The sequence below is a fragment of the Dipodomys merriami genome, unplaced genomic scaffold (assembly GCF_024711535.1).
Source record: "Dipodomys merriami isolate MVZ:Mamm:240054 unplaced genomic scaffold, mDipMer1.0.p SCAF_94, whole genome shotgun sequence".
Taxonomy (NCBI): Eukaryota; Metazoa; Chordata; class Mammalia; order Rodentia; family Heteromyidae; genus Dipodomys; species Dipodomys merriami.
Genome location: NW_027206557.1, coordinates 2,880,304 through 2,897,039, shown reverse-complemented (window position 1 = coordinate 2,897,039; position 16,736 = coordinate 2,880,304). Strand labels below are relative to the sequence as shown.

The following is a 16,736-nucleotide window of genomic DNA, read 5'->3' as shown; positions in this document are numbered from 1 at the left end:
TGGATTCTGCTTTGCTAGGGACCTTGAATTAAATTTGATGTCAAGAAGTCTGGCCTTTCTTTTAGATGTTCAGGCCATGGCGGGAGTGAGCTTGATCCCAGTCTTACTACTCAGGCCTCTCTGGGGGAAGGACAGGATCGGTTTCCTGCTGTGATGCATCTCTACTCATAATAGCACTGTTCAAGGGAGCTTTCTGTGGCGAGGCGTCCTGAATCTCTACCAATCAACATGGGGGCTGTTCCAATTGGTCATTGAACATAGGAACCATGGTTGGCCCAGCTGCGGAGATGACTGTCCTTTCATTTCACTGTTACAAACTTATTGCAATTTACATAGCCACGTGTGGTTTTGCAGGAGATGGTGTGGTAGCATGATGGAAAGGAAAGATATTGAAGGCTATGCTGCAAAGCAATTGTGATCAACTGAACCACAGGTTGGTTTGGATATTGATTCTGTGCTGGATCATTGAAACACACACACACACACACACACACAGTACACTACAATAGAGATGGCAGGCAGTTGCACCAGCTCTCTTGGCTTTTTCTCCCTCATCTCAGTGTATTGAAGAGCTGTGTGAACCACACGGGGTCTGCCCACACGTCTCTGCTGCTGGTCACATGCCAGGAGCAGAAGGGCATCAGAGTAAGGGAATCTGAACGACAGCTCTAGACTCATTAAAACTCCTGTGCTGGAAAGTGTGCTTTAAAGCAACTGTATGGCTGTATGGCATTTTATTATTTCTCTTGCCGAGAAAACAGAGTAGGAAGTGTTGTTTACCTTGTAGAGCCTTCCTGCAAAAGTTCAGTGTGGTGCAACCTGTTTGGGTGGCTGAGTTTCTGGATCTCTTCCACACACAAAAGGACTGTCATTGTGACCCAGAAGCAGACGCCAAAGCCATCAATCTTGGTTACTCCTAAAGATAGTTAAAATTTTGTTATTTATTATATAAAGCAAATACATACATCCAGTGTATTCATGTGAATACATACTGATTAGTCTTCCAGAAACATAAAAATGCACCTCCAATATGTCATCTATTAGAGGTTCCTCACATTGAATTCTTAAGTATGATTAACAAACTGAACAATTGAATAAGAGTAGAGCTTTTATTTTCCATTCTTGAAGCTTGGAGTATATTTTAAAAGATGGTTTTTATTTTGCCCCTTAATAAATTCCTTTGTAACCAGAAAAATCATGATTATTCCACTGTTCATTCTGTCCATCTGGCTGTCAAGTTCGCAGCACGGAGACCAGCATGTGGAAGTGGGAAGGGCCATACCAAGTGAATTGACTCCAAGCCTATGTCAGGAGACCTTCAATAAGAGACCAGGGAAATTCTGAGCAAGAGAACTACTTAAAAACTGTAATCCTAGATACTCAGGAGGCTGAGATCTGAGGATCACGATTCAAAACCAGCCCAGGCAGGAAAGTATGTAAGACTCTTATCTCCAATAAACCACTAGAAAACCGGAAGTGGCGCTGTGGCTCTAGCGGTGGAGCACTCATCTTGAGCTGAAGAGCACAGAGACAGCGCTCAAGCCCAGAGTTCAAGCCCCACGACCGACAAAAAAAAAAACCCAAAAAACTATGACCTACAAATGGATGTATCTTTCCCCCCATTTTAAATTTGGCTACTGTATTTAAATAATAAAACCTACCAGGCTATTATTTTATGTTGTTTTGAAAATTGTGATATTTATCTTTTTAAGACGTAGCTGTGTTCATTGCAGGGACTCAAAACTAGAGCCACATATCTGAGCATATCTGTTTTCAGTTATGTTTTGTTTTCTGACCGTGATTACACAATGTTGAATTTTTGATTCACCCCTCCCCCTCCCCAACCAAATTAATCCCTTCTGAACATTTTCCTGAATTTGAGAATTCATTTCCAAAACAGCATTATGATGTCTGGAGCATGTTTCATAGCCATGTCACCTAAATTTGTTTAACTGGGCAAGTTAGATTATTTCCTTTCCTTCTTTTCTTTTTTCAATTTAAAATCCCTGTATTTGAAGTCTTTGCCCACATGGATTACTGTTTTCTTCAATACAAAATTTCCTCTCAAAGAAAAAGAACCTTTCCTTGGACTATCTATGATGATTCCCAGAATGTTCTCAAAAATATACGTTTTTAAACATAGTCACTGTGATTTATTGTTGTTGTTGTGGTGGTGGTGGTGGTGGTACTAGAGTTTGAACTTGCAAGACAGTAACTCCAACATTAAGCCATGGCTCCAGCCTTTTGTGTGCTGGTCATTATCATTATTACTCTTATTATTATTATTATTATTATTGCCAGTACCAGGCTTGAACTCAGGGCCTTGTGCTTCCTTGACTTGGTTGCTTTCTGTGAGCCATGCCTCCAGACCTGCTTTTTGCTGGTTATTTTGGAGACGGAGTCTTGTGGACTTTTTCTTCCTGAGTTGGCTCTGAATCACCATCTTCCATGTCTCAACTTCCTCAGTAACTAGGATTAGAGGCCTGAAACACCAGTATCTAAGTTGGGCTGGCTACTTTTTAGGTAGGGCCTCATTTCCAGGCATGTGCTTGAACCATGATCCTCCATGTTTTAGGTTCTCTATCATTCATAGCAATTACGACAGTCATACATCACCATGCTTAGCTGTTTCCATCGAGATGGGCAGGCTTTTCTGCCCAGGTTGGCCTGGAATTACAACTCTCCTGATCTCAGCCTCTTGAAGAGCTGGAGTGATAGACTCACACTACTGTGCTCTTGCATTAGTTGAGAAGGGATCTCATGAACTTTTTGTCCAGGTTGGCCTTAAGATGATCCTTTGATCCTCTTGATCTCAGCCTTGCAAATATCTCGGTGAATGGGTGTGAGCCACCATCACCAAGCCAAATATGGATTTTGACTGTGGTTCTGGTTTTACGGGGCAGAGCTCAGCTGTGGGACTGTAGGCACATTTCTTGAAATCTCTGTGTATCCATTTCCCTGTCTGTTGAGGGCGTGGTAACCATGGGTGCCTGTGTAGACTCCTGGACACATTGCATGTAAAATTCTTGACCCAGCACCATGCACTCCTTAGAAGCAGCTGATTTAGCCTTCCTCCAGCTAAGAGTGTGTATCGCCTTTTCCATATTCTCACAAGCACTGGCTACAATTTTGTATAAAAGTTATCAACTTGATGCCTTTAAAATTACATAAAAATCTTTCAAGTAAACGACTGGGTTTGACATGTCACTCTCTGAACTCTTGTTTCCCTGGCTTTTACTATGGGGGCTAATTGTTAACTGGGCCTGTTGGTGAGGTAGAGATCAGGTATGCAGTGATTATTCCATGTGTACCTAAAGCAGTCTCTCTCCACGGTCTCAGAGCATTGGGTGTAACTTTCTTTTTAAATTGAAGAAATTGCTTCTTGAAGCAGCCAGTGGAACTCAAGTTAAAAAAGGCGGGGGGGGGGGAATTCTCTCACAAACCTTTCATTCAAATTAAATTTTACTTGTTTACTGTTCATGAAATCATACAGAATCACAGATGGCCTTCCCAGCTGGGTGACATTTCCTCATACTCAGGCCAGCCCTTTTCTACATCACCACGGTGTGACCATGCGTGTGGATGCCAGTGCATCCATGCCATGTAATGGCTGTTGTGTACATGGGAAAGAGTCCCCAAACCCTGTGGACCTGGAAGAGGGTGGGGTTCAGAGACTACTGAGGAAGTGAAGTCGGCCTGGGGTCAGAGGTCAGAATCTAGACAGGGCAGAAATGTAGTAGTCCACTCTGAGCCTGCAGATGATGGATGTGGCCTCTCCTGAATTGTAAACTGAAGCAACAAAGAAGGACAAGGTGGTAGGTGTGTGTGTGTGTGTGTGTGTGTGTGTGCATGCGTGTGTGTGTGTGTGTGTGTGTGTGTGTGTGTGTGTGTGTGTGTGTATGTTTTAAGGATGGGATTGATTTGGCTTCCCTTTGGAAGCCCAGAGGTTCCACCAATGTAGAGATGGCACCATCACTGACATGCAGCAGGCTCTTGAGGCTGAAATGCACTTGTTCCCTTTGTCTTTGTTCTTATTTCCAATCTGGGTCTCTGTGTGCTGTGGTGGGATCTCTTCTTAGGTGCCATGCAGGACCATCAGTCCTCCCATGTTTTATTGTTCAGAGCAGATGGGGCTCCAGCCAAACTCCTGGGCTAGGTAAGCGCTCTCTGAGGCCATGGGCAAATGCATCCCACATCAATGGACAACATTAATACACTGACAGTGGGTGTCGTGGCATGCTCATAGTCTTGTGTCAGCATCATCTGTGCTGCTTAGACTCTTCATTCCTGTATATTCTTTGTTCAGTCTTGCAGTGGATTCTGGGAAGGAGGCAATTCCTTCCTTCTTCCTTCTCTCTCTCCCTTTCCTCCTCCCTCCTCTCTTTCTTTCTTACTCCTCTTTCTCTCTCCCTGCCTCTTCTATCCACCCTCTTTATAACAGGGTTTTTGTTGTTGTTGTTTTGTTTTGTTTTTTTGGTCTGGTCATGGGGCCTGAACTCTGGGCCTGGGCACTGTCCCTCAGCTCTTCAGCTCAAGGCTAGCACTCTACCACTTGAGCCACAGCGCCACTTCTGGCTTTTTTCTTTTTGCTTATGTGGTGCTGAGGAATCGAACCCAGGGCCTCATGCATGCAAGGCAAGCACTCTACCACTGAGCCACCTTCCCAGCCCCTATAACAGGGGTTTTAAATCTTCCCAAGACCTCTAGCACTTGATCCATGATCTCAGCACTTACTGCTCTTGGTATTTTGATATAGGGTCTTACATTTTATGCCCAGCAGTGTGAACTGTGATCCTCCTATTTATACTTCCTGTGTAGATGGGACAACAGACACACAAATCATGGTCCTCCTAATCTCAGCCTCTGGATAGCTGGGATTAAAAGCATGAGCCACCACACTTGGCAGTTTTATTAACCTTCAAGGCCTCATGCATAAATGTCAACGCTAAACTTGTTAGACAGTAAAGGTAATAAATTTGCTTCGAGGAGGGCGAGGATTATAGTATGGTGTAATAAAAAGATGACTACTCTCCAAGTGAGGAAGGATGATTTGATTTGTCCGTTTGCCACTTAGAAGTATAACTCAGGGCCCATCTATTCATTTGTGAAATGATCCCTTCATTAATAAGACAGGAACTGTAGTACACTTCGTTTGCCATTCATCGGCAGACTGCACGGGTGAGCACTTTTTAAAGTGTGATATGATCTACAGGGTAAGGTCATTATTGAGTCTTTATTGTGGACGTGTTAGAAATGTGCTAGTTTGCATTTAAACACACTTCAGTTCCATTTATGCTCTGCCTCAGCGTCTTCATATTTTAAAGATGGAGATTTCGATTCAATCTTGTTCATCTCTCCATCAACTTAGAGGCTTTAAATGCTTGCTTTATTGGGAATTCGTCATCTTACGTTCTAAAGAATGAGCCTAGGACATGTGAATGGCACATTTTCAGAAAGCCATGAGGGTTTATGCTCTCACCAAGTTGGTTGCCGTTTTGTGTTCTAATCACAATAAGATCTGGCCATTTTTTTTTGTCCATGCTATTTGCAGCATGGTAGCATGTTGAAGGGTAATTATTTGCTTCCAAATTAAGTAACATGAAATGAACTCAGCTCCTCAGCTGTAGTACCTATGTGCCAAATATTCAATAACCTCCTACAAGACAGCAGCTACTGCCTGCAACAGTGGTGATTGTAGGGCATTGTCATTGCCACGAGTCCTGCCCAACAATCTTGTCTCAGAAGAAAGAAAACCTAATATTGTTGCCTTGCTCAGAACAATCCAGTACTGAGAGATGTACAGAGTTTTTACTTGTCCAGTCTAAGATAGCAACCCTTGATGGTCAATCAGGCCTTCACATCTATCCACCCAACACTTTGTTAGAGTCAAATTGCAGATATTTGCTGATGTGATATTTTCACATGATCCCTTTTCTCTGTCGTGTCCCTTAGGTCCTGCTTGACAGACATGTGTGAATGTCCTGTCCATAAGAACTGTTACTGTGAGTCGTTCTTGGCGTATGCTCGGGCCTGCCAGAGAGAGGGCATCCGGGTCCACTGGGAGCCTCAGAAGACCTGTGCAGGTAAAGGTGCCTGGGTGGACGATTGAGAAAAGCTCACGGCCAGCCCCAATGGACACGTGGGAGATTCCCAGAATGGCCACATCATGCTATGGATAAATGCAAATTCCAACCCTTGGCCCAACTGAACACATCTTAATAAAACACAGGCACTTCCCACAGGGCAGGGCAGGACAGGGCACACAGCACTTAAGAGAAATGCTTGTGACAGGCACATTTTAACGATTTCAGGATTTCCACTGTTGCAAAATCCTCCTGGGCCTCCAACTCCCAGCTGGATGCACTTAGCACAGCCAGCCTGCAGCGTGGCTTAGGTGATGCGTGGAGCACAGGAGACTGAAGAACATTACAGTCATTTAAGGTCTGTGGGATGAATGCAATGGCTTTTTAGAGATCATTACACCAACTCTAGAAAACCTCCCCTCTGATAAGCCAGAGTTCTGTCATAGTCCTGATTCGTTCTTGGTCCTCGGGCACACTAAAGAACTGATGTGTTATCTGTAAAATCTGTGTCTTAGCTCATCCACTGGGTAGTTACTACAAAGTGACATTGGCATAGGCACTGTGAGTGCTTTAATGCCTGTCAGGGCTGAGGCAGCGGCCATCTGTGGCAGACCCGACCCCCACCAAACAAAAAAGAACAAGTACCATAAACACTTGCCAATTATGGTAAGTATGGGAAAGAAACGAATAGGGCTGAGATGTAGAAAACAAATGGAGAGGGGGATGAAGGAGGGGGGATTTCAGCATTGCTGAAGGAACTGAAGAGGATTGGCAGAAGCAGTCTACACAGCCACAAAGTAGTAGGAATTAAGAGTGCACTTTTGAATGGTGTGATACAGTGGGCTAAGAAATGGGGCACAGCAGAAGGTCAGATGGGAGCCAAAGTGACCATGTGCAGGATTTTGTGGGCCCTGGAAAGGAGACACACTACATGTGTACCCCGTCCTGGGGCTTGAACACAGTGCCTGGGAACTGTCCCTTAGTTTTTTTTTTTTTTTTTCCACTCAAGGCTGGTGTTCTACCACTTGAGCCACAGTTCTACTTCTGGCGTTTGGGTGACTAAATGGAGATAAGAGCCTTCTGGACTCCTGCCAAGGCTAGCTTGGAGTTGCATTCTTCAGATCTCAGCCTCCTGAGTAGCTAGGATTATAGGCTTTTATTCCACAAGAAATGGAGTAGGATGATGGATCTAGGAGGGGGGAATGGAAGGGGGAGCTTGGAAGGCACCTTCATTTCCCTTTGGTGCAATAACCAGGCTGTGTCTCCAGAAACCCATCCAAGCTGATAGCTCTGTGGACTTTGCTGTCATTTCTGACAGCCCAAGTGTGATCTGGGCCAGGGTCTGCTGTCCCCTGCATGGGCACCACCCTGTGGCTCTTGACAGATCAATACTGACCTGCTATAAAGTGGCTCAGGTGAAGTGTGCCCAGGCTGCTGGGAGAGGAGGCAAGTGGGTGGCTGGAAGGGAAGCCAGGGATGCTGGGCCAAACCTGTGAGGCCATGTTTGGGGGAGAGGAGGGCAGGGGCCTCGTAGCCCATCTTGAAAACCCCCAGCTCCCACTCTTCATTCTGAGTCCCCCTTCCTTTGAGTCTAGCGGGAAATGAGGCAGTAGATGGAGACAGGAGCCTTCCATCCATCCCGGTGCCGCGGAGGACCAGCTGATTTCCATTCCCCTATTAGCTAGGGTGGCCTTGTAACAGAATGTGAATGTCTCCTCCTGGCCCAGGCCTTCACTCAGCATCCTTTCAGTAGGTACACTGATGGAGCACTGTGCATTTCACAACATCCTTATTTCAGGGACTGAGTCTCTGGATCTAAATTGCTTTTCTAATGGAAGAGCAAAATGGCCTCTGGAAACTCCCATTTACCTCTCAACATTAGCAAAGCCATCTACGTGGAGGATGACTCCACCAGTGTACAGTTAGGGGACACTGCACCCACACATGTGCACACATAGATACATACACACAGGCACACACAAATACACACACATGCACTTAAACGTCAGTGCATGTGCACATACATACCTACATACACACATACATACATGAACATACACATACATACTATGGACTTTTACAGGTTGGCAGTTAGTACATAGAAACATGTTTTTAAAGACCCATTATTTTATTCAGGTTCTTCTAGACTATTGAAGACCATAAGAATACTATGTACTTGTCTTTAGCTATCAGGTTCTCTGACTCATGACAGCGCTTAAGGCTACTTTAAGATCAAGAAGACATTTTCCAGAGTAAAAAATCTTGGAAATTGAACAAAGAAGCCAGGCATGAAATTCTGATCAGGTGACATTCTAAAGGCAAGCCTGGAATTAACACCATCATTATGACTGACATATCACTTGCCACTAACTGTGTCAAAAGGTCTAATGGAACTCTAATGTAGCCTGGGAATTACTAAACCCAACACAATATGATGAGGGCACCTGTGAAAGTATAGGAAAGGTTAACAATAACCATTTTACTTCTATTTATTATTTTCTAAGTGTCTCCTTCCTCAGGGACTCTATTAGCATTTTCTATTGTTTGATATCTTACCCTGTGACCCTAATAACCTATATGATAACATTGTGTCTCTCATATTTTACTGCTAGACACTGAGACTTAGAATAGTTAGGTAATTTGCTAAAAGGCAAAGATCTAGAAAGCAAAGGAGCTGAAGGTGAAAACCAGATCAACCTGGATCATAATTTGTAGCTTTAGTCATGATGAAAACATAGAAAATCAAGATCATTGTGGGGGAAACAACACGAATACATTGATTTCTGTAATTATGTGAGCCTCAACCTAGTCATCCAAGTGTTTGGTGGCTAGATCTTTATTAACCTTCATAACTTTCCAGTTCATGTTCACATGTTCTTGGTCAATGTGACCTGGTTCCTTCTGATTTGAAGTGGGTAAGTTTGTTAGGATCTTGTGTTCCTTAGCAAGCAGAATTCCTGCCATGTGCCTGCCTCTGGCACTAATTGTCACCGCATATCCTGCAGTCCATTTTATAGACATCAGAGGGGCTAGGAGAGCAGGCTTTTGTGTGTCCTGGGTGATCTACAGGTCATGTAAGCAGTTTTCTTCCCTCTCTGTGCAGCACCACACCCTTCAGATGGTTCTAGATCTTTCCTTGCAGCCATTCTTCCCTACCTTCTAGCTCTCTATACTCTTGGTTCTTTCTTGGCTGACTGGATACTTATATCAAAGTCTGGGGATTAAGTAGGGCACTGTGACCTTTGGGTCAGCACCTTGTAGGTGTAGGGAGGATAGGAAGTAACAGAAACAGCTCAGTTCCATCCCTAGAATGCAGTTCATACATTGTGTCTCCATGTGTCACCACATTCATGAACTGCATGAATATGTTCAGACATTCCAGACCTGCTCATCCTCACTTTGGTTCAAAATTCCAAAATGTTCTGATTTTAAAAATTATTTAAAGCCAGACACTGGTGGTTCACACCTATAATCCTAGCTGCTCAGGAGGCTGAGATCTGACGATTGTGGTTCGAAGCCAGCCCAGGCAGAAAAGTCCGAGACACTCTTCAATAAACTGCCCAGAAAGAAAAGCTGGAAATGGCGCTGTGGCTCAAATGGTAGAGCATTAGCCTTGAGCAAAAGGAACTCAGTGACAGCTCCCAGGGCCTGAGTTCAAGTCCCAGAACTGCCACAAAAGAAAAGTGATTTAACTAAATGTAATCCTTGTGCACAAACCAAATCACCTTTTTTTTTTTTTTTTTTTTTTTTTTTGGTATTTGTCCTGTGGCTTGAACTTGGGACTTCGTTACTGTTTCTCAGTGTTTTATGCAAGGCTAACACTCTACTACTGGAGCCACAGCTCTACTTTTGGCTCTTTTTTGTGTGTATGCTTAATTGGAGATCCTTCCTAGGCTGGCTTTGAACTGAGATCATCAGATCTCAACCATTTGAGTAGCTACAATTACAGGCATATGACACCAGCTTACATTCTTTTTTTGTATGTGTGTGCCGGAGCTTGAACTCAGGGCCTGGGTGCTGCCCCTGAACCTCTTTGTGCTCAAGGCAAGCACTCTCCCACTTAAGCCACAGTGCCACTTTTAGCTTTTCTGAGTCCATTCAAACCTCTGATCAGGCTGGGAAAAATTAAGAGAAGGGATGGAGAAAGCAAACTGCTCCCAGTCATCTGGATGCAGGGGCATAGAAAAAAAAACAATCTTTAATATCAATCACAACCAAGGTATATTCTGAAGGTATAGCAGGAGTCCAGGGCATGCCTCTTAGGGGCATTCCTACTAGCTTCATCCTTTCATTTACCTTATATAGATCTTGGAGCATAGGGCAAGCCCTGGAGGATTTCTGAATAACAAATACGGGTGTGTTCCAAGGACTCATAGAAGGGCCTAAGTGACCAAGGTTTATTTGTTCCTCCACCAAAAGGTGGAAGGCTCCAAGTTTAGGTTTGGTCAATGGCCACTGCTCCACCCAAATAGGGCTTCCTGGTTTCCACCTCATAGGAGGTACTCGGGGGCAGTGGCCTTTAGGATTTGGGGTGTACCCGAGCAGGTCCCCAATGTTCTTCTCTGTAATTATGAAAGTTAAAAAATAATCCTTTTCCTTAACTCCCTCTAGATCCTGTTTAAGCCTTTGTGCTTCTTCCCCATCCAGGATATCATCATAGGATGCTTGATGGTCTGTAGTGACCACGGCATCCATTTGTCTTAGCATGTCTTGCCCTAGTAAATTGGCAGTGAGGTTTTTTGCCACTAAAGGGCATATCTTTCCCTGTTCTCCATTTGGGCTAGTCCATTTCATAAGGGCAACCATCTCTTTGGACTGGGAGTTGCCCTCTACCCCCAATATCAGGGGCCCAGGTGCAAGCTTCCAGTCCAAGGGCACTTCCTCCTCCCTGAGTATGGTTCAATCTGCCCCTGTGACAATTAAGCAGTGAAACCTCTTTGCGCCTATGAGAATACTCATTTTAGGGCGGAGTCCTTCCACCAGGGAGACGGTCCAATGGGCCTGGGTCGTCCTGCCACGAGGCTGCCTGGGCCTTACAGCAGAGGGGGTTCCTCCTGAGTTAATGGGGCTGGAGGATGCCCCTCCCATAGTTTAAAGGCTTCCCATCTGAATCAAACTTGGATCGGCAATCCTTTTTCCAATGGTATCCCTTCCTGCCTCTGAGGAAGGGTGTAGGGGGAGGATTATCCCCCCTCCCCTGGTTGGCAGGGGATTGTTGTAAACAGTCCCTCTTAAAGTGCCCCTCCTGCCTACATTTAAAACAAGTCCCTCTTTCCGATGGTCTTGGGGTTCCTTGGCCCTGGGCTGCCAGCGCCTGGGTAATAGTCTCAGTCATTGCAGCTGTCTGAGCCTGTAAAACTAAAGCTAATGATTGGGACTGGTGCTGTTGCGTTCCCACATCCTGCGAGGCCACTACCCATCTGCTCAGGGAACTCTCTCTCAATCCCTCGCAGGCCATGTGGTGGTCTGCATTCATCCCTTCCCAGACTAGCAGCTTTACAAACTGATCTTGGAGGTTCCCTGCTGGCAGCTTGCGGTGAATGCTCTGTTGGACTCGGTCTATGAAATCAGCTAGAGGCTCACCAGGTTTTTGTCTCATACCTGCTATGGGGGACTCAGTAGGCCCATCATCCAGTTTGTACCACGCAGCAAGTCCTGCCTGCCTCACCTGGTCATGGTACGGGCCAGGTATTGCGGCCTGTTGGATGCCAGTGGAGTACCCTTCCCCTGTCCCTGTTAACATGGCATAAGTAATAGGTACCGCAGGTTGAGTCTGCCGGTCATTCTCCGCCCGCACTCTGCATTCCTCCTTAAAGAAGGCACACCATGTAATAAACTGAGAACTGGTGAGGATGGCTTTGGCCACATCCAGCCAGTCCTTAGGGACACACGGGTGATAAGCAATGTCCTGTAATAGGGTCTGGGCCCAAGGAGAGTTTGGGCCATCCTCCGCCACTGCCTTGTGGAACTCTTTAAGATCCTTAGCTTCCCATGGATACCATTCCAAGGGCCTGTTAGCTCCTGGTGCCAGAATGACCGGGTACACTTGGGGAAGTGAATCCTGTGGCCTAGGGTACAGGCTCTCGGGTGGCCCTTGCCTTCCAGGGTAGGTCTCCGAGTAGGTTAGTTCCCCAGCCCTTAGCCCCTCCATGGAAGGTTGGTAGGAGTCTGGGTCTTGCAGGTCCCTCTCGCAGGTCGAGTAGGGCACCGTATCCCCCCCCCCAAAATCGGGGGAATAGGGAGGGGGGCCTATGACCGTCAGGGGCACCTGAGTCAGAGGGGGTAACTTTCACTCTCGTTTTGACTTCCATTGTGCATGTTTCAGTGCGTTCTCGGTCGAATTTGACCCATTCCTTTTCCTTCTTACTTCCCAAGTCCTCCTTTACTCCCTCTAGGCCTAATGTTGCCTCCTCCTCCTCCTTCTGTAATAGCATTACTCATACTAAGGGTTTCACTTACCCTGAGAGACCGCTTAGCCTCGGCCGGTATCTTTTCCTTTCGTACCCCATGTTGGGCACCAGATGTTGGGTCTTCGTCCGTCTCACGAAAGATGGACAGGGTCCGAGGAAAGGTAAGTGTGCTCACCCATTCCCCAGCCTCCCTTAGCCGGGGAGACAATCAGACGCAGCAGGGAGTCAACTCAAGCAGGAAAACAGAGCAAGCCCTTTTTAAAGCAAAAAAGAGCGGGTGGGAGGAGAGGAAGAGGAACCAATCACTGTCAAGGTCACACCCTATCATGCACCTAAGCTTCCACGGGCTGGTTATGCACTGAACTTAAAGCAAATCAGGCTCTGCCCACTCAACTCCCTCTCAGCGCCATCTTTGCTGCCCATGTGCTCTACAACCTATCACCAGTCCAACTGCAGTACACTTTCCCTGATTCCAACAGCAGTCCTGCCTTGCCCGCATCCCCTCCTGGTTCTCCAGAGGCCCTTGCTGCCATGGTCTGCCTCACAGATTTCTGCTTATTTTCTTTTTTTGTGGTGCTAGAGGAGGAATCCAAGAGCCTAACAAGCCAAGCAGCAAGGCCCCACATCCTACGACCTCTAGAGCTAGCTCTATGACGTCAGTGGGGTTTGCTCTCCAGAGACTTCTTCAATCTGTCGCCAACATTTCCATGACAGGTCAACACTCTGTCTCTTCTTGTCCATTGTGTTTTGCTCGCACTGTGATGGGGCATCTTACACTTTCTTAGTTCGGAATCTGTATGCCAGCTTCACTTACTTATTTATAAACTCGGCCTCCTTCACCTGGAGGTCTTCACATTGAACATTGAGGGCTATAGAACATGTCCAGCATATAGCAGATACTCCATAAAAGATATTTCCTGGTTCAGTTTGGGTTGAAATGGAGTTGATATTCACATGATGAAGCAAAACACCGGAAGAAGGTCTTTTCTTTTTTCTCTAATAGTTTCTCATGAACACTAGTCTGGTCTATACCAGTTAATGATGCGGGAATGCATCAAAACTTGCTATTAAAAAGCTTGAGGCAGTTGGGTTCTGGTGGCTTATGCTTACAATCCCAGCTACTTGGAGTCTGAGATCTGAGGATCTCAGTTTGAATCCAGCAAGAAAAATTTAGCAAACTCTTATCTCCAGTAAACTACAAAAACAAACAAAAAACAAAACAAAACAAAGAGGCCAGAAGTGGAGCTATGACTCAAGAGGTAGAGTGCTAGCCTTGAGCAAAAAGAAGCTCGGGTCAACTCCCATCCCTGAATTCAAGCCTCAGGACCAGTACCAGAAAAAAAAGATAGATTGAGGCACAAGTGAAATATAAATAGTTGAGCTAGAAGAAAGATTTGAGGATGACAGGGGAAAAGGCACAGGAGATATTATTATTGTGAGAGAGTCAGGGAAGAACAAGAGGAAACAGTGGTGAGTTCTTCCTACGAGAAGGGTTCTGCAGAATTCTGATTAGAAGGGTTCCCAGCAAGCATCCTGGAGCCCAGAGGAGCTGGGCAGTCAGTAGGAAGCAGAGTGGAAAATGAACTTACTTTAGACCGGTCACATGGACCCCCACACTGGGAAATGGAGTGCCAGATGAGACACCATTGCAATGACATCGTCATCCGACAGGCATTTCCTGAGCTACAGCACTGTACTTGGCCCTGCATTGAGTTCTGTGTCAGAACTTTGGGCAAAGCAAGACCTTCTCTCAAAAATAACCAGAACAAAATATAGGTGTGGTAGATTCCAGAGCCAAAGGAGAACTGGCCAGTTCTCTGCTGTGATTGTTTGCCCAATGATTCCATCATTTACTGGGCAAGTTATTGATTGCTGGCCTATGTCCTGACACTCTTAAGGCAAGCAGAAAATGATTCTTCAAATACTCAAGATATAAGGATAGACCTCACGCCCCTCAGTTCCTCAGCAAGCATCTCAGACAGCTCAGAGAGTGAACCATAGAATGCTGTGTGTTATATTTGATATTTCAAGAGAATTCATTGGTGATAGTCTATTAGTAACTTATTCTGCTGTTGATGGGTTTGACAAATGACTGTATCTTTTATCACTACTTTCAAAGTGTCTGCTGTGTTCAGAACAGGTGTTTAGTTCATAATTAGGGCAGGGATAACTATATGAGTATTTATTATAGTTCCATAGAGAACAATGGTAATTATAGGGTCATATTTTAAGGTTGCTTTATTCAAATGCTTTCCAAAATTCTATGTTCATGTAGCTTCGTTTTCTAATAAGGAAGAATGAATTCGTGAGGGGTAATTGAGTGATCTTTGAACAGAGATCTCGTTTCTCATTTGGTTTTAACTAGTATGATTGCCATTAGTGGGGTCTTCCTGGAATTTATTGTACAGTTTTTATGAACTTGCTATTGTCTAGGTAAATATAGTCAAAAACCAATGCTTTGTGATAACACTAAATCAATCATTTGAAAGACAGAAATGGAGACCCATTTTCTTGGAAACCAATTTTATCTGTAAGAATAATATTATATACTATATTATACATATTACATATTATATTATATATTATGTGATTTCTATACCACATATTGGTCTGCAGAGTACATAACCAGCAATAAAAAGTTTAAGCTCATGACAAGGGATCTGTCATTGTCATTGGTTTGATGTGGGGCAACTTCAAATGATGGTGTCAGTGTCACTGGCATTCTTAAGAGTTCCTGCTCCAAATTCCTATAGGTTTCAAGTAGGAATTGGTGAGAACAGAGATAGGTTTCCTGATTTGTCATTGGAACAAACTCAGATGGAAAAGTCTACATGTCATGAAACTTCGAGAATGCTTGTTATTGTTTTCTGACAAATCTATCTATGAAATGTCAGGATCTCTGAGAATGCTGTCAAAAACCATCTCAGCCCTAAGTTAGCAAAGATAAAAAAAAATGGCTATGACTTGTCTGTCACCGAGATCATTTTTTATATCCTCTGGCCCAGCCAGCTGCTGCCCTGGCTCCAGTCTGATTTTTCTGATTTGGTTCTCACTTGACTCAAAAGGATTCACTCAGCACATGATTGCTGAGATTAAAATATGTCACACAGTTCCAGTAGCCTTGTTTGGTTTTGTCCCCATGTGTGCAGCATCATACATTTGAATATTGATGTAGCTGAATGAATTAAATATTTTAAGGTGTCACTGTTCCATTGCTAGAGGGACTATTTGGGGTTAACTTCCATGATATTTAAATAACTTAATAACCTTAACCCATTGCATATAACTGCATATAACTATCAATAGTTTATCTTATCCAGGAATGGAAAGTTTTTGGAGTTCACTGGCCTGAGATCTAGATCTGTAGGTTTATTTATTTATTTTTCTTCTGCAGTTTTATTTTTATAGATGTAGGCAATTCCCAGAGTGTCTGAGGGACATTTGCTGTTCATTATTCCCCTGTTAAAATGTACATGTGAACCTTCACTGTGAAAAGGTTTGGGCACTGACAGCTAGGAGTCTTCAGGTCTGGGCTCAGGCTGTGGGCGAGTTAACATGGCTGTTCTCCACATCACCCCTTTCTTTCCTCTCCTGCAGCCACTCAGTGCAAGCACGGTGCTGTGTATGACACCTGTGGCCCTGGCTGCGTCAAGACCTGTGACAACTGGAATGAGATTGGTCCCTGCAGCAAGCCGTGCATCGCAGGCTGCCACTGCCCAGCCAACCTGGTGCTTCACAAGGGAAGGTGCATCAAGCCAGTCCTTTGTCCTCAGCGGTGACCTCTGACCCAGGCCTGGAGACTTTGCAACTGGGGGGTGGGGGGGGTAGGGAGGTCCTTGACATTGAAGTGGAAGAGCCAATGAGAGACTACAGTGTGCGTGTGCCTGATGCCTCCCATACACTCATAGAGTATATATGTGTACATATATAGATATATAGATATATTCAAAAACATTTCATCATTTATACAAACGACAGGTGGATTGTTATATGTATATTTTTTGCTATACGACATGTATTGTTTCTAGGGTCCTAATCTGTAGACCATCGGATGTACACATTGTATAAATGCACCAGGTGCTTTTAATTTAATCAGGCAGCATGCAGACTCAGTGGATGGCTTTTGCCTCACATACATTTGTCATTTGGTAGGGAAGTTTTCTAAGAAGTCTTAATTGCCTGCCTGCTTTCATTTGAGTCAGGACTTGTAATTGAGTAGGGCGTGTGTTTCTTTGGAGGCATT

At 44.7% G+C, this 16,736-nt stretch overlaps 1 protein-coding gene across 1 annotated transcript in view; it reads left to right on the top strand.

Moving 5' to 3' along the window:
* Positions 1-16,300, top strand: part of Bmper (BMP binding endothelial regulator) — a 223,551-nt gene extending 207,251 nt beyond the window's left edge. The window contains exons 14-15 of the mRNA XM_070014280.1: positions 5,953-6,083; positions 16,091-16,300. Coding sequence (XP_069870381.1) covers positions 5,953-6,083; positions 16,091-16,272 — 313 coding nt within the window. The 3' untranslated portion in view covers positions 16,273-16,300. The remainder of the gene's footprint in view (positions 1-5,952; positions 6,084-16,090) is intronic.
* The last annotated feature ends 436 nt before the right edge of the window (positions 16,301-16,736 follow it).